At 41.9% G+C, this 19866-nt stretch overlaps 2 protein-coding genes across 8 annotated transcripts in view; one reads left to right on the top strand and one right to left on the bottom strand.

Moving 5' to 3' along the window:
- Window positions 1-725: 725 nt before the first annotated feature.
- Window positions 726-5641, bottom strand: HSPA5 (heat shock protein family A (Hsp70) member 5). The gene is made up of 9 exons (XM_060014156.1): window positions 5574-5641; window positions 5269-5491; window positions 4944-5175; window positions 4364-4501; window positions 3941-4053; window positions 3453-3843; window positions 3085-3322; window positions 2614-2781; window positions 726-1638 (listed from the first exon to the last, which is right to left on the bottom strand). The coding sequence occupies exons 2-9, from the start codon at window positions 5391-5393 to the stop codon at window positions 1076-1078; spliced, it is 1968 nt and encodes a 655-aa protein (XP_059870139.1). The 5' UTR covers window positions 5394-5491; window positions 5574-5641; the 3' UTR covers window positions 726-1075.
- Window positions 5642-6020: 379 nt separating this feature from the next.
- GAPVD1 (GTPase activating protein and VPS9 domains 1) overlaps window positions 6021-19866 on the top strand; it is an 83401-nt gene continuing 69555 nt past the window's right edge. For 6 of the 7 annotated variants that reach the window (XM_069540751.1, XM_069540749.1, XM_069540750.1 and 3 more), the window contains exon 1: window positions 16291-16399. The gene's annotated coding sequence lies outside the window, so the exon portion shown is untranslated. Of the gene's footprint in view, window positions 6376-16290; window positions 16400-19866 lie in introns of those variants that run through there. The other variant, XM_060014153.1, reaches the window with a different exon arrangement.

Genomic DNA, 19866 nt, shown 5'->3' with positions numbered 1-19866 from the left:
CCAGGGAAGCCCTGCAGGTCATTTTTAACGTTTGTATGGACGTTGGCCTGAAGACCCTCTGTCCAAATGCTTTTGGGCAACGCAGCAGAGGTCCGGGCCTCAGAGTAAAACTATCACTGTCAGGTCCTAGTTCTGCAAGTTAACCTTCCAGCTGGTTGCCCATCTATAAAATACCTATCCTTGGGCTGAATTGGATTTCATGTTAGCATGATAGCCTGCCCTTTATTGACCATACTTATTAAACTTTAGTAGGGCTAAATGTAGGTCACCATTCTAGATCCCACTCCTGTACCACTGAGACGGAGATCGACATAGCTGAGGTTCAAAAATATACCTTCACATTCTAAAATTATGAATTGAATCCAGGTGTGTAACGTTATCATTAGTGATCCATCACTTTATCAAATCTCAAAGGAATCCAAGCAGGTATAAAGCATCATTAGTACTAAAAAGCCACCAGAAGATTTTGAAAGGTAAGGGGAAATAGGAAATTTCAATTATGCTCAGGAAACTCCATCCTTGGGCCCTGTAAAGTGGCCCTTGCCTAGTTAAGGACATGGATGAACCTCCCACCCCTTTTCTTAAGATTAGGTTAGGCAGATTTCCAGAAATGACTGAATAAAGTGTTTTCCTTACCTCAAAACGCCAAACACTCCCCTCAACCCAAGACTCTAACCTTAAAATAAATGACTAACCTAATTAGCTTATCACAAAAATTAGACCAGTGTAAATAACAAACATTTATTGGTGTCACTTATGGTAGAAAAAAGTTCCTACACCAGATGCACATGACCCAATTGTTAAATAGAACATTTTCAAGGTGAACACACATCCTTAACCCAGCTTTTTTACCCACTTTTGATGATAGCCAATTCTTCCTTGCCCCCCACCCCGAGACATGTGAGCAACTGCTAATGAAAAGCAGTAAACAGCCACTTGGGCTATATAGCATTTTCAACTCCACTCCAAGGTGAAGATTCCAATTACATTCGAGACTTAAGTTCTCTCAATTTTCTCCTAACGAAAGTTCCTGAGTCCAGTTATTTACAATATTACAGCACTAGCAGAGCAGTGTCTACAACTCGTCTTTGTCTGCTGGTTCCTCATCACCAGTTGGGGGAGGGCCTGCACTTCCATAGAGTTTGCTGATAATTGGCTGAACAATTTCTTCCAGCTCCTTCTTTTTAGCTTTGAAATCTTCAATGTCAGCATCTTGGTGACTTTCTAGCCACTCAATCTTTTCTTCTACGGCTTTTTCCATGGTCTCCTTATCTTCAGAGGAAAGTTTACCTCCCAGCTTTTCTTTATCTCCAATCTGATTCTTTAGAGAGTAGGCATAGCTTTCCAACTCATTTCTGGTGTCAATGCGCTCCTTGAGCTTTTTGTCTTCCTCAGCGAACTTCTCAGCATCATTGACCATCCTTTCAATTTCTTCAGGTGTCAGGCGATTTTGGTCATTTGTAATTGTGATTTTATTTTTGTTGCCTGTACCTTTGTCTTCAGCTGTCACTCGAAGAATGCCATTCACATCTATCTCAAAGGTGACTTCAATCTGTGGAACCCCACGGGGAGCAGGAGGAATTCCAGTCAGATCAAAAGTTCCCAGAAGGTGATTGTCTTTCGTCAGGGGTCGTTCACCTAGAAGTCACACACAAAAAACTTTGTTAGCTGTTACCGACAAACATTAGTACATCTGGATCCCTACGTTTCATTCTGTTAGAGCCTGTAGTGTCAAGGGCACTCTATCAGCCTAGAAGTGGGTCAGTGTTGGGAAAGGAACAGTGAGTTAAGTTACTAGTAACTCTTAATTGAATTTCATCTACTTTATAGCAGTATGAACCCTTTACTTGTTCTTGTATTTTTTTTTTGCGGTACGCGGGCCTCTCACTGTTGTGGCCTCTCCCGTTGCGGAGCACAGGCTCCGGACGCGCAGGCTCAGCGGCCATGGCTCACGGGCCCGGCAGCTCCGCAGCATGTGGGATCCTCCCAGACCGGGGCACGAACCCGTGTCCCCTGCATCGGCAGGCGGACTCTCAACCACTGTGCCACCAGGGAAGCCCTGTTCTTGTATTTTAATATTTATCTTTTTAATTTATTTATTTGGCTGTACCAGCTCTTAGCTGTGGCATGAGGGATCTTTTAGTTGTGGCATGAGAACTCTTAGTTTCAGCATGAGGGATCTAGTTCCCCGACCAGGGATTGAAACCAGGACCCCTGCACTGGGAGTGCAGAGTCTTAGCCACTGGACAACCAGGGAAGTCCTTCTTCTTGTATTTTTGAATTTACTTATTTTGGCCATACCGCGCAGCATGTGGGATCTTAGTTCCCCGACCAGGGATTGAATCTGTGCCCCCTGCAGTAGAAGCGTGGAGTCCTAACCATTGGACAGCCAGGGAATTCCCCCAGAAGGTATTTTTAATGGGAAAGAGTGCTAGATAGCTAGATAAGAAATAGATTTTAGTACTGGCTCTACCAAACTCAACGCTAGTTAAATTAGGGCCCTCCCACCTGAAAATAACAGATATTTCTTTCCCTAGACATTTCAATAGAGTATGTTAAAAAAGTCAAGCTCTTCAAAAACATACCATGGTATTAACAAATGTAAGCAATTACCTTCATAGACCTTGATGGTAACAGTTGGCTGATTATCAGAGGCTGTAGAAAAGATCTGAGACTTCTTGGTGGGCACCACAGTGTTCCTTGGAATCAGTTTGGTCATGACACCTCCCACGGTTTCAATACCAAGTGTAAGGGGACATACATCAAGCAATACCAGATCACCTAAAAAGGTAAGTTAATCAAGCTAAGTTCTAATTCAGGAGTCACAGGAGCAATTCCAAGGAGACCCCACAAACAATACAACTTCATCTTCTCCATCTTGCCACTTGATTAGGTTCTATGCAAAATCATTTCAGAAGCAATGAATTAAATATAGTTGCTAAGGATCTTGAGACTGTGCCAGGTCTTGACCTCACTGTACCCTTTACTAGCTGTGTGAGCTTGCTGCTCATAATCTATTGCTTTCTAAAGCAACAGCTAATTATACTCTGAAGCACTATGGAAGATGCTGTGACACTGGCTTACCTGTATCTTGATCACCAGAGAGTACACCAGCCTGGACAGCAGCACCATACGCTACAGCCTCATCTGGGTTTATGCCACGGGATGGCTCCTTGCCATTGAAAAACTCTTTAACCAGTTGTTGAATCTTTGGGATTCTAGTAGAGCCACCAACAAGAACAATTTCATCAATATCAGACTTCTTTAAATCAGAATCTTCCAGCACTTTCTGGACAGGCTTCATGGTAGAACGGAACAGGTCCTAGAATAAGTGACAAATTACTGTGATGATGCCTGTCATACCCAGGTATAGTCAAAATACCTAAATGCATTGTCCCAAACTCAGACAGTCTAACTAGATCTCGTTAGCAAAGCAAAAAACAGGAACATACCATGTTTAGCTCTTCAAATTTGGCCCGAGTCAGGGTCTCAGAGAAGTCTTCTCCTTCATAGAAGGACTCAATTTCAATTCTTGCTTGATGTTGAGAAGACAGGGCCCGTTTGGCCTTTTCAACCTCACGCCGGAGTTTCTGCACAGCTCTGTTGTCTTTCCGAACATCTTTGCCAGTTTTCTTTTTGTAGAGCTTGATGAAGTGTTCCATGACACGCTGGTCAAAGTCTTCTCCACCCAAATGAGTATCTCCATTAGTGGCCACGACTTCAAAGACACCATTATCAATGGTGAGAAGAGACACATCAAAGGTTCCACCACCCAAGTCAAACACCAGGATGTTCTTCTCCCCTTCCCTCTTATCCAGGCCGTAAGCAATAGCAGCTGCTGTACTGTTAGGAGAATGAGAAAGAAAAAAAATAAATGACTTAGTTAAGTCTACCTTTCCCCATTTGGCAACAATGCCATATTTTTTAATTTAACACTTACGGCTCATTGATGATCCTCATAACATTCAACCCAGCAATAGTTCCAGCATCTTTGGTTGCCTGGCGTTGGGCATCATTGAAATAGGCTGGTACAGTAACAACTGCATGAGTAACCTAAAATGATAACAAAAGATAATTAAACATATTTTATCACACGGCTTAACCTTTATTTAAGTTACAGCCAAACCATCGCTTTATTAAGATGGGTATAATATATAATTTTATACCCATGCATTTGCAAGCATTAAGTGATAACACAAGAAAGGCGCTAGTATTTTGTTTGGCCTACAGTAAAGCACGCAAGTAATTAAGACTGATGCATGGATGTCATTCAGATTTTTAAAACGATGAAAGCATCAACACAACACAATCAATTAAGAATAGTAATAATAAAACTGCTCGACATTGTTCTAGAAATACTTACCTTCTTTCCCAAATAAGCCTCGGCAGTTTCCTTCATTTTAGTGAGAACCATGGCAGAAATTTCTTCAGGAGCAAATGTCTTTGTTTGCCCACCTCCAACATCAACTTGAATGTACGGTTTAGTTTTCTTTTCAACCACCTATTTTAAAGAATAATTATTTTCAGACGTAGAAGCAATGACATTTTAAACTTTAAAAAGAGGAATGTCTGAGACCCACTTCTTCCCCCCAAGTTTGGTTTACTTTGGTCCTTTGGAGCTGAATATTGAACAGAAATACTTTAAGGAGTATAGGTGTCTGATAATTACAAGCCTCTTCAGTTTTAACCAGTCTCTTAATGCTAAACTATTGCGGACAGAGTAGTTACGCATGAAATTTCTTTGCCAACCTAACTTTCTTAAGTTCTGTAACACACTGAAACTATTAAATAAAAATTATAGATACACCATGTCTGTATCCTTTTTGCTCGTCTCTGCACTGTTTTTCAGTAACTTCTTAATCCTAAATACTCCCACCACCACCCCCACTTTCTTTTTTTTTTTTCTCTCCCTTTCTATTTAGAAGTGAAAAACCAGGTCGAACCTTGAAAGGCAAGAACTTGATGTCCTGCTGCACAGACGGGTCGTTCCATGTACGGCCGATGAGCCGCTTGGCGTCGAAGACCGTGTTCTCAGGATTGGAGGTGAGCTGGTTCTTGGCTGCATCGCCGATCAGACGCTCCCCTTCAGGAGTGAAAGCCACATAAGACGGCGTGATGCGGTTGCCCTGATCGTTGGCGATGATCTCCACGCGGCCGTTCTTGAACACCCCGACGCTGACGGAAAAACCGAACAGAAGAAATCAGCGACGCTCACGGCAGCCCAGGAAGCCACTCCCCATTCTCCCCTTTTCTACAAACCCCACTTACCAGGAGTACGTGGTGCCCAGGTCGATACCGACCACCGTGCCCACGTCCTCCTTCTTGTCCTCCTCCTCCGGCCGCGCCGCGCCGAGCATCAGCAGCAGCACCGCAGCCACCAGGGAGGGCTTCATCTTGCCGGCACCGTCGTCCACTCACTCAGCAGGCAGGCAGGGCTTCGCAGGCAAACCAGCCACAGGCCGCAACACAAGAGCGCACCGAGGTGCCCGAGCTGAGGACGACACAGCCCGGGGTCAGGAGGAGCAGCGTACAAGGCGAAGGGCAGGTACGGAACTGCAGGCCGCGGCACCTACCTCTCACACGCACGAAAACCCCAACTCGACGCGCCTGTGAGAGCTCAGTCAGCGTCGACCGCGCCGTTGCCTACTCCGCTTATATAACCTCCCTCCAGCCCCGTCGTGGAGGCTGCCGATTGGCGAAGGCCCTGCTCGTTGGAGGCCGCTGATTGGTCCAGGCCACCAAGCTGGCCGCTGCGGATTCGAAGCGGCCTCCTCCGCAGCTAACGTCACCGCGACGCCCCCTGGGCTGACTCATTGGCTGCTGGGCGCGCCCAACAGCCACCAATGGGAGGCAACATCCGCCCCATGCTCCGGCTCCATTGGTTTAGCAGCTGCCTGTCCGTGACGCGACCTCCCACTCCGAGGCGGTTTCCGTCGGTAACCGCTGAGGTCCCGCCTCCACGCTGGGCCCTAAGGATGCCGGAGCCAGTCCAGCGTGCCTGATTCCCCCGAGGCAGTGGGACCTGGGTCCCTTGCTTCTCCACTGCCCGCCCGCCTGCCCTTCCTCCATCCCTCCCGATGGAAGCGGCTCTTCTTCCTCCTCGTCTCCATCCCGTCCCAGGCAGGCAGATATCAGCGTAGATGCTGTGATCACCTCAGAACAAATTTCTCTGCCCTTCATAGCTACTACAGGTACTAGAGTGTACAAGCCCCAGGGCCTTCTGTTGCTCACCGGGCTGCAGCCCTCGACTGGGGCCTGGTCTGGGCACTGCCCGGTCGCGAGTCATGGCTCCTACTAGCCAGTTATTTTTCCCCGGCACCCCCTGCCCCGCTATCTTTGTCTATACCGGGCCTCTCCACATTGCCTTGCCCCACGGTAAGTTCCAGGGCTGGCCTGGCCAAAGTAATTGACTCCGCAGTCCCCTCCCCATGTGGCAGCTCTCCCCTGAAGAGTTTACTAATGCCATCACTCCCACCCTGGGATGTATCATTTTCCTAGCTTGTCACCCCCTGTCTTTCCTCTTCCTGCCCATCATTTCCCATTGTGGATCAGATTATCATTTACAAGGCCTTCCTCATCCTTTTTGGATATGTTTTTACCTTCACTCCTGGAAAAGGTCTGATCTGTGCTTAAACGCATTTGATAGACAAAGACGTCTTGATAAAGCCTTACTCTTGTAGCAAAAGTATGAAGGCTGCTATTTACTTCAGGCTTACTATGTGCCAAGCATTAATCTGTCTCCTGTGCCTTTTGGTCCTTACAGTTCAATACTTGGCATTTCACATTTTACAGATGAGAAAATTGAAACCAAAAGAGATTAGTTAACTAGCTTGAAGTCATAGGGCTGATAAGTGATGGAGTTAGGATATCCAAGTCAGCTTGACTCTGTAGCCAATGCTCTTAACAATTTTTAAAAATGAAGTTCATTTATTCAACAAATCTTTTTGGGGGACCTACTAGAGACGGGCCAGAGGCCTGACACAAAATATTTTTGAGATGATTACAGAAAATTCATGGGACTTATCATAGTCAGGAGCTAATGACTCTAGTATTTTTTGCACTAAATGTTTTCTTGAGATTCACTTGTATGAACAATACTGTGTCCAAATAGCACTGAAACGTCTTACACACAGTTGACTAAGATGCTGAGCCTAGGAGTCAGTACTCAAGAATTTTCCTATCTCCTTTAGTGCTCCTCAAGGTTATACTGGTGACTCAGAGTTGACTGCATTCTTACTACAGAAGTTGCATCATCCATCTCTTTCAACGGATTGTATACAAGGATTGTATTGTATACAGTATACAAGGATTTGTATACTGCTGTAACACTGACCCTTCTTTAGGTTACCTTAGTCCATTATAAAGATAGAAATCACCATTCCACCGCATTACAGCTATGTATAATTTCAAGCAAATTTTCTGTATATACCATTGTCCATATCCATTAAAAACAGAGCTCTTAGCTTCAGCCTCACCCTTGATTGATGGAGTAACCTTTGCAACTCTACTTTTTCTGAGATTTAGAAAAGTGATATCTGGCTAACTGCTAAAGGGAATTGAGTATATTGGTGGTTGTAGTATCTTTTAAACATCAAGTATATCAGGTATGTTATATATTACAATATATTGCAAAGTGCAGTCATTTATGGATTGAATAGGAAAGTGCATAGATAAATCTAGTTTGCTGAATCGTAAATGCCAATAATAGTGTCAGTGCCAAGTTATCAATATTTAAATAAGTGCTAGACACTATGCTAAATGTTTTAAGTGCATTATCTCTTTTAATCCTTATGAAAACATTTTTTTAAACCCCTAATTTTAGGGCTAAGGAATCCAAACCTCCAAGAGGCAAAGAAACTTGCCCAGGAGATCACACAGCTGAGAAGATAGGGAGCCAGGATTTGAGCTTTGGCAGTTTAATTTTTAATTTCTATAGTCTAGGTTGTCATCCTGAGCTTCAGGTTTAGAACACTTACATATCGTTTTTAGGATATATAGTTACATAGTTTACAAGTATTTTGATACTGGGCGATAGACAAATGTAGAGTTTATCCAGTAATTTAAACCAGCTCATTTCACTTGTGCTCTTATGGGTAAGAAAATAGATTTCTATTTCCCATCTGATCTCAGAAAACTAAGCAGAGTCAGGACTGATTAGGATTGAATATTATTTAGTCCCCAAATCTTCCTTTCTGAAAGGGCATTAAAGGCATAGAGCAAGAAGGAAAAGGAAAAGTCCTATGTAATTGACAAGTTGAATGTTGACTGACAAGTTGAAGTTCTGATAATTAAGAATTTTTCACATGCTTTGTTGGAGAAAATATTCAACTAAGAGATAGGACACATGACCGTAGGAAAAAACAACCTCCCAGAGCCTCAGTTTCTTCATCTATTGAATGTCAGGGATTTCTGTCCCTGCCTGTCTTAGTGGCTTGTTTCAAGGATCAAATGAGATACTGTATAGGAAAGTTGTAGAATAGTGGTAATGCTATTATTTATCATGTAAATATACTATGAGAATAAATTTTAGAAGCTCTTCAAGAAAACCACCTCTTGAGAGTGAATTTTCAAGATTACTTTCAATGGGAAATAATAAGTTTGGTGATTACACTGAATTTGACAAAGATTTTTGGAAATGCTTTGAAAAGTGCTACATGTAATTACTCTCTTGGGGACTTCCCTGTTGGTCCAGTGGGTGAGACTTTGCGCTCCCAATGCAAGGGGCCTGGGTTCCATCCCTGGTCAGAGAACTAGATCCCACATGCATGTCTCAACTAAAGATCCCACGGCGAATATCCCACGGTGTAGATCCTGAATGCCGCAGCTAAGACCCAGTGCAGCCAAACTTTAAAAAAAAAAAAAAAACTCTCTTATATTGGCCACAAAGATGTCTTTTTTATTAAGAGACTGGGAATAATTCCTTAGCCTTCATTAAATAGGGGAGTGAAAGAAAAGTATCTCCCTAATACCTGAGCTGGGAGTAATAGGAGGTATGAATCATGTAAGACTTTTTAGTACTTCTGAAGGTGCAATGTGCTATTCAATAAGTTTTGTCTTTACTTTTAGAAAATGAATTTAATCATTAATAGAGAAACTTTCCCGCCCTTCCCCACACACAAAAGTAACAAACAGGGCTTCCGTGGTGGCGCAATGGTTAAGAATCCGCCTGCCAATGCAGGGGACATGGGTTCGAGCCCTAGTCCGGGAAGATCCCACATGCCGCAGAGCAAGTAAGCCCATGCGCCACAACTACTGAGCCTGAGCTCTAGAGCCCGCGAGCCACAACTACTGAGCCCACGTGCTGCAGCTGCTGAAGCCCGCACACCTAGAGCCCGTGCTCCACAACAAGAGAGGCCACCACAATGAGAAGCCTGCGCACCGCAACGAGGAGTAAGCCCCACTCGCTGCAACTAGAGAAAGCCTGCGCGCAGCAACAAAGACCCAGTGCAGCCAAAAATAAATAAATTAAATAAATAAATTTTTAAAAGTAACAAAGCATTTTCTGTTATTCACGTGTTTTTTTGGAGAAAGGTATTTAGGAGGGCATGTTGTGTCAGTGTGATGGGAAAGATCATAGGGTTTGCAAGCATTAAAAACTGAGTTCCAGTTCTGGCACTAACTAGCTGTGTGACTTAGGGCAAGTCACTGAATCTCTCTGAGGCTCTGTTTACTAGTATGTAAAATGGATATAATTCTGCCTCCTCACAAAACTATTTATGATTAAGGTACTTGATTAATTGTAAAGCATTTTAATTTTATACATAAAATGTTAGTTTTAATTTTCTTCTATCTTAAGTTTTCCTTTGAAGTAAAATAAGCTACTGAGGATAAAGAGCTACCTCTGTAGCTTCTGAGTGATAATATTTGATATATGTCTTAAATTTCTAAATTTTTAAAATAGGAAATATATATACATGGTGTAAAATTCAATGGGTGCAATATACAATATACAGTGAAAATAAGTTGGCCTGCCACCCAGTCCCCAGCCCTGTTACCCTACACTAATGAAGGTTACCACTGTCACTATGTTGCCTTCTAGAGATGTTTTCTTCATATGCAATGTGTATGTGTGTATCGCTGTTTTATTTTTTAATTTTTTTATAGCCTCCCTGCTTATTTTAATTAATTAATTAATTAATTAATATATTTTTGGCTGTGTTGGGTCTTTGTCGCTGTGCGGGCTTTCTCTAGTTGAGGTGAGCGGGAGCTACTCTTCATTGCCGTGTGTGGGCTTCTCATTGCGGTGGCTTCTCTTGTTGCAGAGCACGGGCTCTAGGCCCGGGGGCTTCAGTAGCTGTGGCTTGCCAGCTCTAGGGCACGGGCTCAGTAGTTGTGGCACACGGGCTTAGTTGCTCCGCGGCATGTGGGATCTTCCCGGACCAGGGCTCGAACCCGTGGTCCCCTGCATTGGCAGGTGGATTCTTAACCACCGCACCACCAGGGAAGTCCAAGAAGACATTGTTCTTAATTATCTGCTAAAAATTTATTTTTTAAAACCTGTCTCTTTTATATCTATATAATTCAATTGGATTTATTTATTTATTTATTTATTTTGCGGTATGCGGGCCTCTCACTGCTGTGGCCTCTCCCATTGCGGAGCACAGGCTCCAGACGCGCAGTCTCAGCGGCCATGGCTCATGGGCCCAGCCACTCCGCGGCATGTAGGATCTTCCGGGACCGGGGCACGAACCCGTGTCCCCTGCATCGGCAGGCGGACTCTCAACTACTGCGCCACCAGGGAAGCCCTGGAATTTATTTTTTTTAATGTGTGAGTTGTATATATTGTGAGTACAATTAATTTTTTTCCACATGGATACGCAAATATCCCAGCACCATTTTTCATAGTATTTTGTTAGCCTCTGTCTTAATTTCTATAGCTATAGAGAGCTGGCCCTTGAACAACACAGGTTTGAACTGCATGGGTCCACACATGTTTTCAATAGGAAATACTACAGTACTACACAATCTGAGGTTGGTTGAATCTGTGGATGCAGAACTGTGGATACAGAGGAACAACTGTAAGTTACATTCAGATTTTCTGCTATGCAGAGGGTTGGTGCCCCTAACCCCACACACTGGTCAAGGGTCAACTGTAATAAATTTTGATACCTGGTAGGACAAGTCCTTCCTTCCACATTACTCTTCTTCAGGAGTGTTGTTGGCTAATCTTGGTGCTTTGTATTTCCATATAAATTTTAGAATTAGCTTATAAAGTTAGCAAAACAAATTTTATTAAGTAAAAAAAGCAGGTTACTCAATAGTATGAGAGTATTACACCATTTACTTTTAAAATAAGCTTTACAAAGTATTAAGTTTCTATTTAACTTATTTCTGTATTCTAGAATTTCTTTAATTTGCATGAATTTGGCATTTAAAAATTTGTTATCAGGAGTAAACAATTTCCATTTTGAAATGACAATTTATGATTTGTCAGTATGATGAAATATGTTGCCATTAAAATTGTTGATATCTGATTTTCAAAGAGTATATAAATTGTAAGCATGTTACTTTTTTGTCTATACTTTTTGTTATTAAAAAAAATCTCTGTTTATCAGGAGCTTAACAAGCTTGAGAAACTTTGAGAACTTAACTAAATAATACAAGACAATGAAAAAAGTTGTCAGTGAAAGATGTAAAATGTGATTACGTTAAAGATATTTCATATATTATAATTAGTCATGGGTTAAATTCAAATACAGATAATACACAAAAGCTTTATGATCCATTAACATTACAGCTCCTATCAGTCTGGACATCCCTTGCACTGGTAGAAAAATAAGTTTTATAGTAGATTTCATTGGGCTGAAGTGTGAGTAGCATGATTTATGATCCTGTTCTACAGGAAATGATCCTCATTTCCAGTATTCTCAAGTTTTAGGCTTTTATCTGTTGTCCTCGATTTAGCCAATAATTTAAAATTCCTTGGCAAGTGTTACAAAACCATACGACTATGTGAATACACTGCCTTAAATCATAAGCTCCATCAGCTTCATAGTAAATCGACCTCTGAGTATCACTATTTCTGAACCTGCCAGTGGGGGCCAGTGCAGGACAACCAAGGGCCCAGAGCATGGAGTAGGGCTGTGACTGGAATCTTGTCCTTTACTTTCAATTGGATAGTTTAAGCGCAAAAAGGACTTTATGAAGGATATTTTGTGCCACCTGTGTATAGGACAGCTTTCATGTCTGTCTCTCTGGATTTTCCAGAGATTTAGAAAAATTTTCCCATTAAGAAATAACATATAGTTAATTCACATGTATTTTTTGTTATTCAAAATGTGATGAGTCAACCTAAATGTCCATCAACAGGGGACGCTAAATTAACTAGGGTAGATTGTACTATGGAAATATTGTGCAAGGTTCAAAACAAGGAGGTAGATTTTTATGTATCTATATGGAATATAGATATGGAAGATGCCAGGATTTACTCTTACATGAAAAAAGCGTTATAGAACATGGAACAGTATGTACAGTGTGATTCTATTTGGGTTAAACAACCCACCACCAAATCTGGGCAGATACCTATCAAATTGACAAGAGTAGCTACTGGATGGAATTGGGGGGGAATCAAGAGGAACTTTTGACTTATTTGTATTGTATACATTTTTTAAACTTTATTATTTATTTATTTTTTCTTAAAATTTTTGTATTGGAGTATAGTTGATTTACAATATTGTGTTAGACTCAGATGTACAGCAAAGTGATTTCGTTATATGTATACATACATCTATTTTTTTTCAGATTCTCTTCCCATATAGGTTATTACAGAGTATTGAGTAGAGTTCCCTGTGCTATACAGTAGGCCCTTGTTGATTATCTGTTTTATATATAACACTGTGTATATGTTAATCCCCACCTCCTAGTTTATCCCTCCCCCCCACCTTTCCCCTTTGGTAACTGTATGTTTTCTAAGTCTGTGAGTCTGTTTCTGTTTTGTAAATAAGTTCATTTGTATCATTTTTTAGATTCCACATTAAGTGATATCATGGTATTTGTCTTTCTCTGTATGACTTACTTCACTTTGTATGACATCTCTAGGTCCATCCATGTTGTGTATTGTATACATTTTCAAGAACAAGAATTAATATATTACTTGTCAGATTGAAAATAAATTTTATAAAAGAAATTAAGAAACAAAAAACGACTAAGTTAGCCTTTAGCATTGAATGTTTGCCTGCTGTTTGAGTTTGAACTATGTCAAAGCATAACATTTGTGTTTTGCTTTATGGTAAAAAGCTTTGACCTACGGGATAGATAGGGTTGGTGACGTTTCTGTTTTACAGTTGAAAATATAGTCTCAGGGACTTCCCTGGTGGTCCAGTAGGTAAGACTCCGAGCTCCCAGTGCAGGGGGCCCAGGTTCCATCCCTGGTTGGGGAACTAGATCCTGCATGCATGCCGCAACTAAAGAGCCAGATGCACCGTGTGCCGCAGCTAAGACCCGGCGCAGCCAAAACAAACAAATAATTATTTTTTAAATTTTAAAAAATAAATTAAAAAAGAAAATACAGTCTCAGAGTTCATTCTCTGCTGTATTGGTTTCTATCCATGTTATTGCTATATTTACATATCACCTAGTTTATAATTTAATTGACTCAGATTAGACACTAAGATTAATCTTTGCACAAGCTGTAGCTATCTACACCTAAGTATGTACTGGTTCAAATTAATTCATTTCCCAAACTGTGTGCCAAATAGATTAAAAAAATTGCACATAGATGAAGTCCTTGTTTTTCTCCCTTTCATCTTGCTCTCCCTCTTCCTAATCTTTATTTTTTTCTGGATATGGCCCTGCTTTTCTTTCTGGTATGGTTTGCTCTCAATTAACTGTCGTATTTCTTTCCTAAGTATAGATGCATAATAACTTAAATGTTACTTTTCCCAGGGGCATGTGCTTTTTAATTAGGATCTCTTGAGGACAGGCTCCAAATTCAAACGAATGCAGGTATTGGACTAGATGATCTCTGATACTCAGCTCTAACATCCAGGATTCAATGTTTCTAACACTAAGGATGACATTTCAGGGGGCTTTCATGGATGTGAGGAAAAAATATTTTTGTCCAGAAATACTTGCCAAAGACCCCGAAATCACTTGGCATAGCACCTGCTTTCTTTTCTTACCTCCAAGACTGGCTGTGCACAAATGAAGGAAAGAACATTAAAAAAAATTCTGAGTATGTCACTGTTCTCTGCTTCTGTGGCAGAGTGGTCTGCAGAGTATGAGGTTGAGCGTGTGAAGAACTGAGCTCTGATCAAGATCTGGTACGAATTCTGTGACTATGGACAAGCAATTTCATATCCCTGTATGTCAAGGAAGGCTGAGTGATATAGTGGAAGGAAAAAGGCTTTGGCCATGGTTTACTGTTTATTCATCCCATTCATTTTTTTTTAAAGAAGATATATATTACATCCTAGGTAGTATGGCAGGTTCCAGAGAGACAGTGGTGAATAAGACGGGGTTCTCTGCCCTCAAGGAGTACTATTTATTGAGTGTCTTTTCACCTCTCGAGTTCACTTTCCCCTGTGTAAAAGGCATTGAGAAAAATACTTCATATTCCACAAGATTTACTGTTGTTGTGATCATTGTTCTAATGTGCAGGTTGTGTTCCTTGGATGCGCTGGCTGGAAAAAAAGATTGAGAACAACTTACCTAATTCAAGCTCTTCATTTGTAGGTTGACAGAGAAGGGCTCAGAACAACTAATTGACCATCCCAGTGCCCTTTTTACTTACTACATACAGTGCGGTTTTTTCACAACCCTCAAGAGCTTTTTGCAACTTTGGGGGCCCTTTCCTTTCCCCTTAACCTGGCCTGTGTGGTCCAGCCCATTTATAGTACTGTACTCAGTGTTAAGTGAGAGCAAACTGCTCAGGCTGGGTTCTTCCTTAGCAATCGTCACATGCCATTTCTTTCTTCAAATCCAACCATTCAGTAACTCCCAAGTGTTAACTTCCTTCTTAAAGTCATGGCCACTCAATTTGATGAAGACTTTCGCCAGGAATCTGGAGTACTTTGCACCTTAGCTTATTATTATGATCCTTAATCTGTGTGAATTATCCTTTTACCCTAAATTGTAAACCATATCCTGTTGCTTTTTTCATTCCCTTGTTGCTTTGGACAATGTTTTATAACAGAGCTGAGGAATAATCTTTGATCTGGTGGAATTCTTGATTCAGTTGAATGGCAATATGATAGCAATAATACCTGACCAGTTTACCATAGAATGCTCTTGTGGTAATAAAACAAGGCTATAAATCTGAGGCAAATTTTGACAATTTTTAAAGATAATACATCAAGGAGGATGACTGAATGGAAAGCAGTCTGGGAGCTGAATCAAATCTGAACTTGTTGCAAAACTGACGCCTTTTTTTTTGGTCTGGAGACTCCTAGTGTTGGACGATATAATCATTGTGTTCAATTTTTTGAAAGACTATCAAGTGCAAAACATTCTATATTGCTCCAGGCAGCATAACAACTAGCAATGGAAGAAAGTAAAAGGGAAGTAGATTTTGTTCAGCAGAAGAACTTTCTAACATTTAATGCTGCCCAACAGTTGACCAGGCCTCCTTATTTAAGGAAGTGAGCACCCTGAAATTTGAACTGTTTGAAAGAGAAGTTGGATGACTATCTGGCTGGAGTTCCTGCCTGGGCCGGAGGTGGACTAATGACCTTTAAGCTGTCTTCCAATTCTAAGGTTTCTAGGACTGTTCAGCTCAGTTAACTTTATATTTGAATATATATGAATTGTTTTTATAAAAAATTTTGTATTAGATAAATTGTCAATCGACCTAAAAAACTGTATGGTCAAGTAAAATTTGATAAAAGGAGTGGGAAATCAGATTTAAGACTGAAAATCCAGATAACACAAAGGCAATTAATGACCCTTTTGACAGAAAGGAAGAAGAGTGGTGTATGGGTGTGTGTGTTTCAAATGATGTGTTCTGGCCAAGTGACACTTGTTATCTAAAACATAAATGCTCTAAATTGTTTTACTTTACACATACTTGCTCAGCCGGATTATTCACATCCAGCAGTACCGTACGCGGAAGCAAGGGCGAGTGTTTGGTGAACAATTTTCCGGAAGCCGTTTCGCGGTACCCCAGTAGCTCAAGACGGCTCCAGCCTGCAGCGGACTTGGGTGGTAAAAGCGGAAGAGGCACCGCTGGCTGCCGGCCTGAACTACTAGTCCCAGGGGCCCCCGCGGCGCCGCGCACGCGCCATGGCGTGGCGGCAGCGCCGCCGCAGGACGCAGGGAAGCCAACTAGCGAGTGGCGGCGGTGGCGGCGGCGGCGGCGGTGGTGGTGGTGGTGGTGGCGGTGGCAGTTCGCCGCGAGGGCAACGGCTCCGAGGCCGAGTGGCGGTCCTGCGCAGACATCGGTGCCCTCCTCCGCATGATCTTGGTGAGTGCACGTCCCCGATCCAGCTGCGCGGAGTGCGCGGCTCCTTGCCTGGCGGCCGTGTTGCTTCGGCCTAGGGCCGCAGCCTGCGCTGACGGTGGGCCGCCGGGTCCAGCTGACCCCTGGGCCCTTCTCTGCAGTGAGGGGAGAAGTGGGGGTGGGGGCACACGGTTAGGTCCAGGGAGAGATGTGGCGGCGCTCAGGGGCCAGGGCAGCCTGGGGCGGACTGGAGGGAGGGACGCGTGGGGGATGGGATGGGAAGGGACAGGAGGACCGCGGGGTGGCTTCGGGTGAGAGCCAGAGGCGAGCGACCTGGCAGCCAGGGAACTGAGTATGGGAGGCGAGGAGGAGGTGGAATGTCTTCTGAGTGCCGCTGGTGAAGATGTCTTGCTTCGGAGACTCTTGACAAGCTGGACTCACGGGTCGGGCAGCCCACCTACCAAAAACGTACACACCATACTTGGCATCTTTATACTTCCTGTTGGAGGTCTGTAAGTGAGGAGCTGTTGGTTGCTTCCATCTCCTTTCCTTCAATTTCGCCTTTTATTGACTGGCAAAATTTAAATGGGTGCTGGATAGGCAAGTCATAGAAATAAACAGGGTTCTGTGTATACATCTGTGTGAAAACAGGGAGGCATGGTGGTATGTTCAGATGAGAGCTAGATCAAAGGAGAAATCAGTGTTTTTATTTTAAAATTTGTGGCAAAAATCAGTTTGAGCAAGGTTTTGAACTAGAAAGGATTTTTAACCTGGGATTCACCAGTTGGTGGATAGAAATCAGGGGCTCCTTGAACTAGAATGGGGATAAAATCATGTTTTTATTTTTATTATCTGATAACTGTATTATCATTTCCTTCAATAATGAATGTAAGCAACAAACCGCAGTAGAATTAGCAATGCCTGTGGCTTTGTCACCAATAAAAATTACAGATATTTTTGTGTCATGTTTACAGTTGTTGCAGATATCTTAAAATATCATTTGTGATATACTCCAATAAACATTTTAAAAATATCATTTATGCTTATAATTTTTTGAATTATGGTATTACTGAATCCACTGTTAGATCTTGTTACTTAATGTGATAATAAAGGTGTACATATATTGCAATATCAGGGTTTTTTCATTGTTTTGCTAATATTCAGTATAATTAGTTGTTTTTGTAATCGCATATATTTAATTATGCATTTAAAAGCAATCTGAGAAGGGGTCCATAGGCTTTACCAGACCACCAAAGAAACCCATGGCACAAAAAGATTAAGAATTCCTGAAGTAGAAATAAGTTTTGGGGATCTATAAGCCTGCCTGGAAGAATATGTTTCTCATTAGATAAGAAAAAAGTCAAGGCAGATAGGACGATAGTGTCGATGAAAGAGGGAATTTTGTAATCAGGGAAGTAAGAGAAAAGATTTGACTGGGATCAGAGTAATAGTTTTCAAAGACAGAATAGACCACAGATATTTCTTTCAGGGTACTGGGGAATCAGCAAAATAATCTGAGGAAGAAAGGGAAGTGAGTACTTTGGCCCTTAGACTTTTGTGTTAAGGCATCTCCTAGTTCCAAGTGATTGAAGGGGTTGAGCCCTCCAAGCTCTTGTATAAGCCTGTGAAAGAAAATTTTAGCATGTGCTGGTTTTCTTTAAGTCATGTAGGTAGTGTGGCTTTTAAAGGGGTGAGGATATTCTAATTTTTCTGTCTTTTTTTTTTTTTTTTGGCTGTGCCGTGTGTGGATTGTGGGATCTTAGTTCCCCAACTAGGGATCGAACCCCTGGCCTTGGCAGTGAAAGCTCTGGACTGTCAGGGAAATCCCCATCTATCCTTAAGTGAAAAACTGCAGGATCTCTCTTCAAGTATATTTTCCTATTGCCATTCTTCTTTCCATATATGATAGAAAGTAAACTTGCAGATTATAGAGTTGAAGAGTTGATACGTCATTTTCTTGAAATTCCATTTTAAATTCTTGTAGTTCAGTTTCATTTTGGCATCAGACTTCTCACTGACAAATCACTTTTAACATTTTTTCAGAATATTCGTGATTTGAAATTTGCACCTGTTTGTAAAGCACCTGTCAACATCTTGTGTGAGATTTTTTTTCCTCTAAAAGAATAGCAGTAATGAAAAACCACTACGGCAGACTATTTGTGGAAAAGATTAAGGGGAGGGTATGGAGAATTGAAGAAGAGTATTTTGTGAAACAAATATTGGTGCCGAAATAGTTTGTGTTGAATTAAACACACCGTATTACAAATCACTGCCTTGGAGAGGTCTTGCCTGATAAACCTTCTGGGTCCTTACACTGCCCCCTTGGCCATTCTTTCTCCCCTGCCCCTTTATTTTATTTATAGCATATATCTATCTGGCATCATATTATTTGTATATTTATTTTATACATAAAGGGTCAGGAAAATTTAGATTGGAGATACTACTACTGAATGAGAGAGTGGGAGACTGGGGAGTGCTGTGTGGAGATGGCATTTGAACTGGACCTTCAGTCATAGATGTGATTAGCTATAGGGATATTGGAGAAGGGCTTCAGGTGCAGGGAACGACTTGAACAAAGACAAGGATAGAGGAGTTTGTAAATCAAATAAACATCTTAAGTCAGCTTGCCTCCCTCCCTCCATCCCTCCCTTCCTCTCTCCTTCCATCCATCTATCCAGTGTGTTAGGGCTGTAAAAGGGAAAACGGGAGAAAAGATTATGTATAAAGGTGGCTTGGGACGAACAAAGGCTGAAAACTCTAGGCTCCCCTGGTGATAGCATGTGACTGTTTGCCTCCAGGTGGATCTCTCCCTCCTAGAGCCCACAACAGTGAAATTGCTCACAGGGAGCCTGAATTCTATATACTGAAGAACCAGAGAGGCAGCCTGGGGAAATGGAAAAGAGTCTGGGCTCTGGAGTCAGATAAATCTAGTTTTGAATTCCTTGTTTGCTTCATGATAGGTGAATGATTATGCAGTAAGTTATTTGTCTTTTCTAATCCTGTTTCCTCAGCTGTAAAATGGAGGTGATAAATAGCTATCACACAGGATTAACTTCAAAAATAATAATATATGTAAAACCTCAGGAACATGGCTTTCACTCAGTAATTGGTAGTTACCTTTTGGTGTTCCAGCTTTCAACCTGGTTTCGTCCTTTTCTACCTTCATACCACATCCCTGACTTTAAAACAAGTGCTACTCTTCTGGTGCCTTCCTGGCCACTGTCACAGCGTTGTCACTTCCCACTTCACCCAGTTGGCTCCACTGTGAGTTTGTGAGCAGCTTTCCAGTGATGGCACTTAGCAATTTACCAGGTGATGCTGCCTGATAATGGCATTCTGGAAACAGCAACAATATGTATTAACTCTTATTTGGTGAAACTAACAATACAAAATTTGCCACTCTTTAAACATGATGCGCTTTAGTTTAAATTGGTTTATTTGGGAAAAGTACCCCTGATATTTGCAGAAAACTGAAGCAGGGAAGTGGATAT

This window comes from Delphinus delphis, chromosome 6 (genome assembly GCF_949987515.2).
Source record: "Delphinus delphis chromosome 6, mDelDel1.2, whole genome shotgun sequence".
Lineage (NCBI taxonomy): Eukaryota > Metazoa > Chordata > Mammalia > Artiodactyla > Delphinidae > Delphinus > Delphinus delphis.
The sequence above is the reverse complement of the archived record's forward strand: the minus strand, read 5'-3'. Positions and strand labels throughout refer to the sequence as shown.

Bases quoted from the DNA above. Each gene is read 5' to 3' on its own strand.
- HSPA5 (XM_060014156.1), bottom strand. From the start codon at position 5,393: ATGAAGCCCTCCCTGGTGGCTGCGGTGCTGCTGCTGATGCTCGGCGCG. The intron at 4,502-4,943 runs GTTCGACCTGGT...TCTTTAAAATAG, and splicing joins TCAAGTTCTTGCCTTTCAAG to GTGGTTGAAAAGAAAACTAA. The intron at 3,844-3,940 runs GTAAGTGTTAAA...TTCTCCTAACAG, and splicing joins ATGAGGATCATCAATGAGCC to TACAGCAGCTGCTATTGCTT.